At 51.1% G+C, this 14,620-nt stretch overlaps 1 protein-coding gene across 1 annotated transcript in view; it reads right to left on the bottom strand.

The window, feature by feature from the left end:
- MYO18B (myosin XVIIIB) overlaps positions 1-14,620 on the bottom strand; it is a gene marked incomplete at its 5' end in the record, with an annotated part of 162,267 nt that overhangs the window by 116,056 nt on the left and 31,591 nt on the right. Inside the window, 6 exons of the mRNA XM_081113701.1 lie at positions 1,694-1,853; positions 5,028-5,175; positions 6,565-6,645; positions 7,827-8,019; positions 9,982-10,072; positions 12,107-12,280. Of these exons, the coding sequence (XP_080969827.1) occupies positions 1,694-1,853; positions 5,028-5,175; positions 6,565-6,645; positions 7,827-8,019; positions 9,982-10,072; positions 12,107-12,280 (847 nt within the window). The remainder of the gene's footprint in view (positions 1-1,693; positions 1,854-5,027; positions 5,176-6,564; positions 6,646-7,826; positions 8,020-9,981; positions 10,073-12,106; positions 12,281-14,620) is intronic.

Genomic DNA, 14,620 nt, shown 5'->3' with positions numbered 1-14,620 from the left:
TGGGCCTCAGAGAAGCCCCCTGCCTCTCAGGTCCCACCTGCCCCGCCCTCCAATAGAAGCGAGGCACCTCCTACCGCTCCCTGCACGCCCAGGACACGCCCAGCCCCGTTATCCATCGCCCTTCATGCCTGACTCCACTGTGCAAACTGTTGAGTAAATAAGTCTCAAATGCCCAAAGATGCTTAAAGTGGTTAAATGCCTGACGGAGCACAAAGACCAACAATGGCTGGAAGACGCATTGAAATAAAAAGCTAGGGAGGGGCCAGGGAGCCCCCTGGAAGCAGGAGCCCCAAGAGGAGAGGGCAGGGCCCTGGGGCATGTAAGCACTACCCCCTGGTATAGGGAGAGGAAGCCATACCCTTAGTCCCGGTCCCTATACAGGGACTGTCCCATTTGTTGGGTTGGGAGACTTCACCTTTGGCCTTCAGGTTACTCTGTGAGTCACGTGTCCTCTTTGGGCCTCAGCTTCTGATATATAAGGCAGAAGTGCCTGACCAAAACGTGAGTGTCCAAGAACCTCCTGAGAAGCTTGTCAGCAAAGCAAGTCCTGGGATCCTCCCCAGAGAGACTGGGTGGCGCCCGGGAATCAGAATGCCAAGCAAGCCGTCCTGGCACGTCTGGCGCTCTTGGCTGCAGATCACGCGGAGGAAAAGCACTGTTTGCCCTCAGAAATCACCAATGCTTGGCTCTCGAGCCCACAAGACCTCCCAATGGGATTTGCTCCCAACCTGCCCGCTCTTTCACTCCCGTGAGCACGACTTTGCATACGCTGTTCCTTCCTCCAGAAGGTTCCTTGCTCATCAGGCCATCTGGCCCACAGAGGTCTGCCTCACCCTTTCCAAACCCCACACCCTTCATCCAGCCTGAGCCACAGGATCCTGGAGCAGGAAGGGAATTTCCATGGCCACGGTGAGACGTGGGTTGAGGGCCTGCTAGGAGCCAGGCTACCTAATAAGCCATCAGTCATGTCATTAAAACCTTCCATCAGACATGGCAGCTACACCCACTTCTCAGATTATGAAACTGAGGCCCAGGTCATGCAGCTTGAAAAAGGCAAAAGCAGAATTTGAGTATCTGCCTGACTTCAAAGCTGTGCAACATCTACCAAATCTTGTGGTCTTGTCCACCAAACCCTGATTTTATGGTGGAGAAAGCACACACACACGCACACACACACACACACACACACACACACGCATGCACGCACTTCCAGTAACTCTCTGAACCAAAGGCGGCGATTGCTGCCAGCCCTCGGCCAGCACTTGGAAAATAGCAGCCAGGGAATGCAGTGAGTTTTTTTTTAATGCTACAAAACATTATCACTTCGGTTTTACAACCCCCTCGTTCTAGGATGTCTATAAAAGCTGTTCCAGTCACATCATCTCTCAGATACTTAATGAAAGGCAAAGAGGCGAAATAAGAAGTCACAGCCTTGGACATTTGTTCCACCTGCCCGGAGGCCAGCTCTTCTCCTCGGCTGGGCTCCCTGGCCCTGGGGAGACATTGCACTGCTCCGATTTGAATTACGGCCCTGTCGTTAGAGAAGTCAGGGAGCAGCCTTCACCTGCTGGGTTGCTGTGACTGCAGGGGGGTGGTGGGGGGAGGGATGGCCGGGGGTGGGGGGGGGGGGCGTGGGGATGAGCTGCAGCGCCTCCAGTGGCCCTGACCTGGCCCTGGCCCTGGCCGGACTCACCTTTTCGAGTGCTGCAGGACCTGGGGAGCATCCAGGGCTGAGAGGTTGGGCTTGGCCCTCTGGAGCCAGCCCGTGAGGTCATAGCGCACGGGGTCCTGTCCCCGCTGGTGGGCGATCTCACACTGGAGGGGCTGCTCACAGGGTCGAAGGGCAGAGGTCCCTGAAAGCAGACAGCGCGTGAGTGTGGGGGCCCAGGGGGGGGGGCACTGCGGTCACTTGGCGTCACCAAGAACACACTCGTTGCATTTTAATTTGTCTCTAGGCAGCTAGAGCTGACCGTTCTGGGGACCACATTTCCCCTGCTCTGTGCATCTGTCCGCATTATTTCCCACATGGATTTTATTCCTCCTTATAGTCCTGAATCTAGAATATCCCAAGCATCATTAGTGCATACAACCTGCATGATTTTTTACCAGGCCCATGAATCACCTGGGCTGTTATTAATGTTTTCCTTAACTCGACTCGCATTTTTACAGATAAATCCATTTATAAAGGAACATTATGTTGCAGGTTTGGAGGGCAAACGATATTTATTTTTTAATAGTCATGAAAATAAATACATAATTATTTAAAATGTTGAAAATATTTGTATCTTGAATACCATCATCCAAATAAAGGCACAGCCTACTCTTGGGAGATGCTGGCAGACACTTCATTGGGCGGGTCTGAGTGGGAGAAACAAATGGGCTTGGAGTTGGAGAAGACCTGAGTTCAAATCCCGACTCCACTACTCATGACTGCATGACAGCGGCTGTGCCACGTAAATCTCTGAGCCATGAGGGTTGCCCAGCCCCCTGTAAACACACCTGCGGTGAGAAATAGCAGACAGCGAGGCAGGTTAGCCAGACCCCGGGGTCCTGCTTGATTGACTGCTCTCGCTCACTCAGCCAATCGGAAAGCCCTAGAGGCAAAGACTGTTGGTTTTTAAAGCAAAATGTCTGAGTCACTGTCTCTCCCCTGGGAACGAGGGCATCCTGCCGGGGCATCTGGGATGGGCATCTGGGGCCTCACGGGAAAAGAAGAGGGGCCCACAGATTAGGCAAACCCCCTCCTGTCCCAGCCATGCCCTACAGGACACTTTCTGCTTCTGGCCCTACTTTCTGTTTCTTTTGTCCAAAAGTCAAGATGCAGAAAGCATTCCACCTGAGGAATCGTTTCATCTGCTTCAGGACCGTTGGGTTTCCGCACCTTCATCTATCCGGTACCAGGAGTCACTGTCCTCCTCACCGTGCCAGCGCTCTGGGTGCTGTGACTACAGAGGCGACCAGCCCAGTGCTGCCTGATGCCCCTGGTGATGGCTGCCATGGAGCAGAGGGGAAGGGAGACGGGCACAGGCAGGTGGGGGTTATTATTTTACACAAGGTGGTCAGGTAGGTCCCTACGACCCGCAGGTGAGGGAGAGATGCATACTGATGTGTGATGGAAGAGCGTTCCCGGCAGAAGAGACAGCCGGCAGAGGACCCTGAGGTGGGGATGTTTAAGGGGCAGCTGAGAGAGCAGTGTGACTGGAACAGAGCGAGAGAGGAGAGGGGAAGGGCAAATGGCAGATCCTTCGGAGGCCCTGCCTTGGTGCAGGCACCAGGGAGTCAGCAGAGAACACACAGGCCTGTGTTCTGCACCCTGGGGGCTCCCGGGATGTCTGAGGGCCATGAGGAGCAAGTACACAGATAACAGCGTCCACAGTCCTGGAAAGGGCCCTGAGGGAAGTGACCAGGGAGCTGTGATGGGACAGCGTGGCTGGGAGGGGACAGCTCAGGCAGCGTCGGGGAGGGCTCTGCAGCGGGGCTTTCTGGGCAGCGAGCTGCAGGGGAAGGATGTACAAACGCTTCTTGGCCCACATGAGCTCATCTGCCCTCACTCCAGTCCCCTGGGAGGCGACTTCCCAGAAGCCACACACATTACAGTGAAGTCATGGAGCGGGATCCAACCCAGGTCTCTGTGGACAGAAGCCTGGGGAGCTCTGAACAGCTCTGCCTCCTGGCTGTTCTGCATCTGGATATGGCTCCTCCTCCACCGCCACACCCCAAAAGCCCCATGCCTGCCTGCCCGTGTGGTTGAGTTGTGGAACATCCACCTATGAACCAGGAGGTGACAGTTCGATTCCCGGTCAAGGCATATATGTAAATAAATATATATATATACACACCATATATATTTAGATATTTTGTAAATTGTATAATTATATGTAATTGTATTTCATGGCTGTGTTGCTTTAAAGACAAATAGATTACTCTTAATAACACATGCATGAACTGTCTTACTTTCCTGTGGCTGCCATAACGAAGTACCAATGCTGGGTGGCCTAAACAACAGAAATACGTTTCTCAGAGTGCTGGAGCCATCAGATGCTGCTTACAAATCTTGTCCTGGCCCTGGCTGGTGTGCTAAATGGTTAGAACATCGGCCCTCGCACATATATGGGTTGTGGGTTCAATTCCTGATCAAGGGCATGTACCCGAGTTGTGGTTTGCACCCCATCCCAGGTTGGGGCGTGTGCAGGAGGTGACCAGTCAATGTGTCTCTCACCCTAATGTTTCTCTCTCTCTCTCTCTCTCTCTCTTCTCTTCTCTTCTCTTCCACTCACCTCCCTTCCACTCTCTCTGAAGAAGCAATGGAAAAATATCCTCCGGTGAGGATTAGCAAAACAAAAAAATCATGCCCTGATGTGAGAGCGAGAATGCTGCATGAATGTCTGGACAGGGGCCTCGGCTGGTCCCCTTGGTGTAGAGGCTCCCGCAGCCTGAACGCAGTGGATGGCAGCTCTGAGCGCTGCCTTATTTCTTTCTCCAACCCTTTTCCCAATTTCTCACAAACCACTCCCATCAGACATGTACCCCAAACATGTCATTGGAATTACTTTTGTCTCAGTAGCCAATGGCCTCCATGTGGCCTAGCCAGTGGCCAGCCCTCAGCCACTCGTCACTTGACCTCTTAGCAGCTTTGATTTGGTTCGTTCACATTCTCCTGGCTTCCCTCCTGCCTTCCTAGCCACTCTTCCTCAGTCTCCTTTGCCGATCGCTCACCTTATCCCCGGCCCCTTGACACTGGAATGTCCTAGGGCTGAGTCCTTGACCACCTTCTCAGCCAACCCTCATTCCCTTGGTGATCTCAAAAGGAATTATGAGCCGCACGAGGCCGGTTCACCACAATATAGCACAGTATCCCGCACACAGTAGCTGCTCAATACATTCGCTGGATACACAAATGAATGAGCACATGAATGAATGAAGGCATACACAGGCACCTCAGACCCTGCCCTGTGCAGGCCTTATCAGGGCTTTTCCTGCTGCTGACAAGGACAGATTCCAGCTCCCAAGCTCCCTCACTCCCTTACCTTCAGCGCCAGCTCCTTTCTTCTCGAAGGCTGCACAGAGACGCTCGAGCACCGCGCTGTCACTGGAGCCCTCCACCCGGACCTCCTCGTCCAGGACCCAGAAAAGGCCCTTGGCATCCGCAGCACCTCCTCCAGGTGGTAGGCGGACCTGGCGCGAGATCCATGATACACTGAGGAGCCCTGATCCCCAACAGATGCCAGTCCTGGGCTTCTCTTCCCCCTTCAGGAGTCAGGGGAGCTGAACCCCAGGCATCGTTACTCAAACATATGGCCCGGACCCATGCTTCCATTCATTACCACTCACCCCAAAACAACAACACTAACAACCCACCTCTAATCTCATTTCCTGTGATTTTGGGCAACTCGCTGCACCTCTCTGAGCCACTTTTCCTCTAATGTAAAGTGGAGGCTGGCGGTACCTTCCGCAGAGGGCTGTGTGAGGATTTCACACAGGAAAGCGCCGTGTAAATGACACATTCCTAGATACACATGCAGCTATGTGTATGTGTGCACAGTCCAACATGAAAGGATTTAATCCATCCTCATCGCTTCCTCCTAGAAGTCTTTAGATTTTTTAAAACTAAAATCCTGAGGCGGGAGGAGAAGTGCCCAAATAATGTTTCCAAGGAGATGGTGAACCTGGTTCAATAGCACAGACACGGAATTTTAAATCTAGCCCCGAGCTTGAGACCACCCGGGCAATGCTTATAATTCTGCACGTGGGAAACAGAGGGCGGGGGCATTGAGGGGCTTATCTGAGGGCCCGTGATGAGCTGACATAACCAATAATCACGCTGAGTGATTAAGGAGGAAATGTGATACATATGGTGGCCCTGATGACAGGCACAGGGACTGCGGGGCCTCCCAGGACGTGAGGATTTCAGTGCTAAAGCCAGCAGGGTCCCCGGCACATCAGGACAGCAGGCTTCCCTAACTCGGAAACACTGACCCACACTCGTCAGAGTTCCCTAGAGAAGGGACATGTCCAGGCCACATGGAGAGACATGGGCAGAACCAGAACTGGGCCCCAGGCCTCCTGTCCCTTCACCTTGCCCTTCTCTGTTGGGGTCAAAAGCAACAGCCAGCACATCCTCGGAAGGCAGCTGTTCCCAGGCACTGCCCCAGCATCTGGGGACACCAGGCCCTTCTCTCCTCACTGACGTGGTCATTCCTCCAGGACTGCCCCTTCCAGGGTGGGAACATGACAGGGAGGTGGAACCAGCCAGAGAGGTGCCAACAAGCTGCATAAGCAGGTGAATGGGCTCACGAACAAGGGGGCTTTGAGGGGACGGTGCAGCCCACTGTGAGCCAGGAGAAACCTGGGCGCCCACTCTGCCTGAATGGATACAGGAAGGAGGGAAAGGGTAGTCTGTGCTATCAAAGGGCAGGAGAAATTCCACCTGCAGGACACCTACTAGGTGCTAAGCACCCTGCCAGGTGCAGAGAGCATTCACAACTCGTAGCTCAAATCTGTAAGTATTTCCACTGAAAGGCCTCGCGGTGTCCGAGAGCCCTGGTTTGCTGGACCCCATGATACCTGGGAGGGATGCTGATCCACAATGGCCACCGTGGTCCCCGGGGATGGCTCCGGGAGGTCAAACTGCACGGGCAGGCCTTCCTGGAAAGTCACAGAAATTCAAGGTCAGTTCCATCCAGGAGTCGAACGAATGGGATAGAAAACTGCTGAAAGAGGCAAGAGAAGTAAGGACTTTCCTCACCCCCAAGACCAGAAGAGCTGCTCAGGCAACCCAGAGACTTGTAAGCAATAAAGAAAGGTTATTTTTAAAGCCAATGTGTTTTCAGGGAGTTTATTAGGTCGAGTCACCATGGCAAATGGTAACTGATACAAAAGTATTATTTCTACTTTACATGTGAAAAAAATCGAGGATCAGAGAGGGTGAGTGACTTTCCTAAGGCCACACAGCCCATGAAGGACAGAGTTCAGACCCCAGGTCTCATCAGTGTCTTTTCTTTGAGACTTATCCACGTTGATGCTTTTGTTTCTTGCTCTGTGGGCTCCAACCAAAGAAATGGTGGTAATTTGAAAAACCCATTACCTATTGAAAAAAATATATATGGGCATTTCTAATATTTTGCCCTTAGCACTTGCTGGAGTAAAGGGGTCTCCTTCGGGGAGGAAGGAGGAAGCAGACCTCCAAGTGCTGGCAATGCTCCACTGCCCACCCGGGCGGTAGGTGCGTGAGTATGCTCGTTCGGAGCAATCCACTGAGCAGCTCACTTCTGACTTATGTGCTTTTCTCGTGTAGCTGTTGTATTTCAATTTAATCTTTGTTTTCTAGTGAGAAAAGGGCTGGCAGGAACAAGCCTGCACGCATTTCCCGGTTCACACCCAGAGTCTCTCTAGGTGCCTCCTAGAAGGGGCTGGCATCTGCCACTCTAGGATGTTGCCACACTAGGATCTGAAGAGCACACCCACTTTCACCCAGCAACACGGCAAAGGGCTTTCCACATCGGGGAAGATGCAAGCTCAACGTCAGGGGAGGATTTAGCTTCGGTGAGGTGGCAAAGAGGAACGTTCATCTCAAAGAAGGGGCAGCTGTGGGAGCAAGGCCTGGGGAACCCCACGTTCCTTGGTGTCTCTGGACTGAAGGGACAGGGGGCCATGGACGGAGGCTGGGAGCAAGGGAGAAGGGGGCGCGGCAGAGGCCTGGGAGCCAGGCCTGGAGTTAGGGTTTTTTGTTCAGCGATGAGCCAAACAGGATGCAGTCAAAGGCTACGGAGGACCAGGCCTCACACTGTCCGCTGCACCCTGGTGAAGGCCCCCTCCGCCTGCCATACCTCCCGGTAGCGCTCCAGCGTGGAGGCGAAGGTCCGCTGGTAGAAAAGCAGCTGCAAGCGCTCGTGGGTGTAGTTGTGGCACAGCTCCTCGAAGGTGGCGGCCCGGTCCTTGCCCTGGTGCCGGGGGTTTTGAAAGCCCGGAGAGTCCACCACCATGATGGAGGCCATGGAGAGGTGACGGGAGGAGAAAGATCTGGGGAGAGAGGGGAAAGGTCCCAAGACGACATGGCATCTGAGTGCCCCGGTGATCCAAGCCGCCAATGCCGTCACAGAGATGGAGAAACTGAGGCAGTATGCTGGGTAGTTTTGCAGATCCAACGGCTCTACTTTCAAAGCCAGGCTCACCACTTACAAGCTGTGTGACCTGGAGTAAGTTACTTAACCTCTCTGAGCATGGATTTCCCCAACTGTTGAAATGATGGTAGGATGATCCCAAGGACTGTGGTAAGAATCAAAGGAGTTCATGTTTGGCAAGTGCCTCCCGCAGATACCTCAGGCCTTCAGGGAATGTCTTCCCCACCAGGCCCAGAGTGGAGGGAGGACTTGCTTCAGGTCGCCTGGCAAACTGCTATAAGTTAGGACTAGAGCCTCCTTTTCTTTCTTAGTAACACATCGCAGTAGAAAAAGAATTTTGTTCAGTGCCTCTGTTTATAAAGTTCCTTCAAGCCATCACCGCCGTGGATTCTCTTGACCAATCTATCACAATGGACAGAGGAGGGATTATTTGCATAAAAATGCAGGAGCTAACAGACTTGGGAGATGGTCCCATGTGGGCTCCAACCCTCGCTCTGCAAATGAGGGGCTGTGTGTCTTGGAAAAGTTGCCCAACCTCTCTGAGCCAGCCATGGAAGAGAGAAGGTGGAGCTGAACGCAGAGAGCTGTCAGAGGCTTGGAGGTGAGAGCTGTGAACACAAGGCCAGTGCAGGGAAGTGCCTGGTGAACACTATTGCATCTGCTCTTATCATCAGCACGACCAGCTCCACTTCGAAGGGCCCTTACTTTGAACCTCAGCTCCTCCCCGTTACTTGCCGAGATGTTCCATCTGTAAGATGGGCCAGTGAGATCCGTCACTGCATAGTGATGCGTGAGGACTGTCAGTTAACACTTGGAAAGTGAAATGCCTGCCAGAGGCTGATAAATGGTGGTTGTGGGTACTGTTACCACCAACGCACCCATCGATGCACCTATTTAATGGACATAGCCCCAGAACAAACCATGAAGCAACTGCCCTCCATGAGCTGAGGCAGCTTCCTTGGTCGGCAGTTCATTTTCTGCCCCCAGTACTCCTTGCTCTAAGCGAGCACAACCCCCTTGGCTTCTATACTGGTCTCAAGTGGTAATTATTCCAGGAGCGGGAGAGGGAGTGGATTCTGTGTCCTGGTGACAATGGAGGACCGCAGCTGCGCTGTTGCTACGCACCAGCCTCACGCCCTTAACAGGATGTCAGAAGCCCAATTACACCTCCTTTCACAGAAGAGGGAGGCACTTGCCTGGGTTCTGGACCTGCACCACCGGAACTGCTTAAAGATTTCCAAGGGCGGGCTCTGAGCTGGCTCATCGCAATAGGAAACAGAGGCTACAATGACGCCTGCAGCCTTGCAGGCACACACCCATGCCCACCTGGGAATTCTCCCCTGGAGCTTCCCCCTTCCCAGCAGGAAATTTTAGAAAAATAAATGGATAGGGGCACTCTGGTGGGTTATTCGAAGAAAGCTGAAGGTACGAGGGGGAATACAGTCATCTCATCTGTACAATGGGCTGATGTGAATATCAAATGATACAGGGAAGTTGGGTTAAACAATTAATGCAGGCCCTGGCCCTTAGTAGATGCCCCGGAATCATTAGCTTTTATTGTTGGTGTTTAGGATCTTGATTAGGAAGAGTTACTTAATTTCCTTATTTCTCTGAATCCTCACAGTGACCCTGGGGATAGAGCTCTTTTGCATGTGCAGAAGGAGAAATCAGAGAGGCGCACTGATTTGCCAACATCACACAGCCAGTGGGTGGCCGAGGTGGCATTTCAACCTGACACTGTGTGACTAAGAAAATCCACTCACCAGCCCCCAAATCCCCTACTCTCCTTATCTGTCCAGGCTTGGGCTCGCTGTGTACCTGTAAAGAGGCTGGCTTTGTGCCAAGGAATGGCTGAAGTTACCTGTTGATGAGTGAGACCACGGCAGCAAAAAGCTCTTGGTACAGGCCCGAGGCCATCCCCTCCACACACTCCACACCCGTCATCTTGAGCCCTGGAATTGAAAAGAGGAAAGGGTCAGGATCACCACTGGCCTTAGAGATTCCCCTTCCCTCACACACCACCCCCACCTCCATCTCCCCACGGACGTCGCATACCCATGTTCTTAGGACCAAGTGTTTTATCAGGATCTCCAGGATCCTGCTCATCCCTCAGGGCTCAGCCCAAGGTCACCTCCTCAGGGAAGCCTTCCTTGATCAACACCCCTTTAGGCCAATTCCTAGCTCTACCTTACTTCTTTTTAAAATTAATGTAGAGAGGTATTATTGACATACAAAAGGCTCTGCCTTCTTATTATATACACCCTGGTGAATTTGATAATAAGTATACATCACCATAACCATCACCTCTAAAAGCTTCCTCCCCCTGTGTGTGTGTGTGTGTGTGTGTGTGTGTGTACGTGATAAAAACAGTTAACATTAAGACTTACCCTACAAAAAAAAAATGTTCATTACATAACACAGCATTGCTAACTACAGGTACTATGCTGTACAGCTGACATACTCACCTCCTAGCATCTCACCCCTCTACTCAGTCCTCTACTCTCCAGGATGCATTCATCCTGCATAAGGGAAACTGCGTACCCTCTGGTCACTATCTCCCACTCTCCCGCCCCAGCCTTTGGTCACCACCATTCTACTCTACGGCTCTGGCGTTTTCAGATTTCTGATGTAAGTGGGATCATGACGTACATTATTCAAACGTGCCATTTGCTACAGCATGGAGGAACTTCGAGGGCGTTAAGCTCAGTGAAAGGAACCAGACAGATCTACGCTGCTTCCCCAGCACTGACACAGCATGTCCTCAGGTGTGCTTATGTTATCCACCTGTGCAGCCCCTGACCCCCAGGCTGGGAGTGACCCGAGAATGGGACGGTCTCTGGTTTGCTGGCTCCCAAACCCCCAGTGCCTGACACATAGTAGGAACTCTGAGGATGCTTGTTCTCTCTTTCGGGAGGGAAATTTGGCAATTTTATATCAGACGCCATAAAATGTTCATATACTTGGACTTAATAGTGTCACTTGGAGACTCTTATTCTAATGAAATATTCAGAGAAACGAGGATTTCTGGGTATAGATGTTCTCCTGATTGTTGATCAAATTGGCAAAAATCACTTTTTCAAAACAACTTAAATATCCAACAATAGCAAAGGGATTAATTTGTAGTCCATCCATACAAAAGAATGCTTAAAATGGGTAGAGAAGAATACTGAATGAGATGAAAAAATGCCTACCTCCAATGTTAGGAAGAAAAAAAAAGCTTACAAAACTATTAAGATACTTGTAGTCTCAATTTTGTTTAAAAGCACACACACACACATACACACACACACTCATTGGTCCCACAGAAATAGCCAGTCTTGGTTGGAGTGCATTGAACAAAGTGGGGTGAGGGGGTGAGGAGTTGGGGTGGAGAGCTGAGGGTGTCAGATCACAGATCCCGACCCTTTAGATTTCTGGTTCCACCCACAGAATTGGAAACACAAGTTCCCAATCTGTATGCACCGGTGCCTGGAGAAACACTCCTGCTTGTACATTCCAGGCAGCCCGCTGCAGACCCAAAGCATTTCCCATCCCTCCTTTAACTTCACCCCCAACCTGGGCCGTTGCTAGGCAACCCACAGCCTCCCAGCATCTCTCCTAAACCTGCCAGTCCCCTGCCTGCTTAACATCTACCCTGGAGACCTCAGCCTGAGAGCTTGACTCAGCCTCACAAAACAGTGTGTGCACATGTCTCAGCGTGTGTGTGTGTGCGCGCACACATGTGTGCATGTGTGTGTGTGGTGTGCACATTTTCGTGGTGTGTATGTCTATGTACAAGTAGGTGGTATGTGTCTTGAACATGTTTGTGATTGTGTGAGAAAAACGCATGTTTCTATGAGTGTGTGCTGTAAATTTGTGTGCACCTGGAAAGCCTGCATGTGTAGACCCTCGTTACATCCTTGGTGAATAGGTGAAGGAATGCTAGTATGTCTCCAGGAGCTGGCTCAGCGGGGACCCTACCCACCCAGAGAGGCAGCCCTTCCTACCTGAGCTGGTCTCCTCATCCTCGAGGCCCCGGCGGCTTGGTCCAGACGTCACTTGCTCGATTATCTGTCGCAGGTGGTGCTTGAAGGTGGCCGTGTTCAGCTCCTCATACTCACAGCCCAGGGCCTCAGCGGCGTGGTTTGCCCACTCAAACCTCATAAACTGCTTCCGGCCCACTGCAAGGGGGACAAACAGAAGTATGGCGGTGAGTCCTGGGCATGGGGTGGGTGGGCGGGCGTCCAAGAGAACCAGGGACTCTCGTACCTCCCACCCTCCAGCCACCTATCCTTAGCAGAAGCCTGAACACCGGCCCAGACCTGGGCCCCTAGCAGATGAGCCCTGGGCAGGGATCAGATTTCCCAAGAGACATGTTTATCCTATTTCCTTGACACTTGCATCCTTCACTCTTTGTAGGCAAATAGAAATATCATAGGGGACACTCTAAACGTGGAATTGGGGAATGGTGAGTAAAAGTATGATTTTTCTACCCACGTATTCACTTACCTATCCATCTACCCATCAGCCACTTCCTGCCATCCACGTACCTATCCATTCAACTACCCACTCAGCCACAACCCAACCATCTCACCATTCATTTATTCAACACATATTTACTCAGTTCCTACTGTGTGACAGGCACTGTGTTAGGCACTGGGAAGTCAATGATGAGCAAGACAGACAAAGCTTACAGTCTATGAGGGGATGAAACAATAAACAAGTAAATAGATAAGATAATTTCAGGGGATAAATTATAGTTGTATTTTTTTCTCTTTTCTAAAATAAAACAGGGTGATGAGATGAAGAGAAACTGAGGGAGCTGCTAAGGATCTATGGTGGTCAGAAAGGGCTTCTACGGAGGCCGTGATATGAACTGGGTTATGAAAGGTGAGAGGTGCTGGCCACACAAGGAACCAGGAAGAGCTCTAGAGGTAGGAGGAGGAGGCAGTGCAAAGGCACTGAGGCAGAAACCAGCATGGTGTGTAAGAAAAATGCCAAGAAGGCCAGGTGGCTTCGATGTCAAGAGAGGAGAGGAGTAACCAGATGAGGCTGAAGAAGCAATGGGGAGCCACTCTATGGATGATCATAAGGACATTTAAGATCAGCAACAAAGACGTTGTATGGCATGGGCAAGTCAACTGTTAAGGGAAAAGCAAACTGGAAAACCAACCCATGGTATGATGTGAACTGTGTAAATTACTCTAAGCTGCTGCAAAAAATAAGAAGAAGAAGAAACACCCGGATGTTAACAATTGCAGCTGAGTGGGGGATTCTGTGTTTTCCAAGTTTCCTATACCGGCTGTATACTAATTTTGTAATCCACGTAAAAAAAAATGAATTATTAAAACAAGTGACAGTACCATCCTTAAATAATTTTCTCCCATAGTTTATCTTCCCAAAAATGTGTTTCCATCTTTGAAATAAGAAACACAGCTGCCCACAGAGATTTCACGATCCATCAGAAAGAGATCATGGGGCCCAATTCTTCGAGCAGACACCTAGAAGAATCCGCCTGGTTTAAAGCTAAATTGGAAATCTGGAAAAAGACTTTATCCAGGACTTTGACGCCACGCGAAGAGGAGGAGCCCTGGCCCATCACTTGGGGCCACACATCACCACTGCTTTTCACTGAGGTCCTCCTATTGCCTGCTACTGCTGCCTCCGTTTTACAGATTATTCCCATTTTATTGATGATGAAACAGATATTCAGAGAGGTAACATGGCTAATCAAAAAGTCCCACCACTTTCAAAAATTATAAAGAAGGTGAGGACAATGGTGGTGAGGGTAACGGTTACCCCTCCTTCACCCCATTTTATTTGACATGTCATCTGTGTTCAGCTCATGGCTTTGGAGCCAAAAAGTTCTGGGTTAGAATTCCTGGTATGACTCGTGGAAAAGGCTCAATACGTGTTAGTTGTAGTTACTCATCATCATCATCGTCATTGTCATCAAATCTTCACAAGGGTCCCAGGAAGCAGTATTATTATTCCCATTTTATACATGAGAAAACTGACCCCGGAAAGTCACTGCAAATCAGACCAATACCAGGTGGAAAAACTACTTCCCCCAAGTCAGCCTTCCAATACCACCTGCAGCGAATGCTCTATATCCTTGTGATTCTAGAGAGGACTTTCTTTTCAATGGATGCACTTATCCTTTTCACTTAAACACGCTGCAACAGGAAATGGTACAGCACATACTTGAGAACCCATTTGTTGGAGGAGGTCGTTGACAGAATGCGACCACCAGTTGACCCAGGACCTGGGCAATCGGAGGCTCCTCCCCCTCCCATCCTTGGAATGTACCATCTGCCCGCCGTGCCCACACTGGGAGCTGCTCCAAGGCCCCAGCCTGGAGAGAGTGCGGTGTTGATGACAACATCTGGACTGAATATGCACTGGACTCCTTAGGCCTCTATAGTAACGTTTAAGATTCTGGCAAGTGTGGCCGCCCAAGGCACACCTCACAGGCAGGTCCCCTATTAATCTGGCCGCCTACCAATCAGGAGGGGTCTGCC

The sequence above is a fragment of the Myotis nattereri genome, assembly GCF_964212035.1.
Source record: "Myotis nattereri genome assembly, chromosome: 19".
Lineage (NCBI taxonomy): Eukaryota > Metazoa > Chordata > Mammalia > Chiroptera > Vespertilionidae > Myotis > Myotis nattereri.
This window is presented reverse-complemented; position numbering and strand designations above follow the sequence as displayed.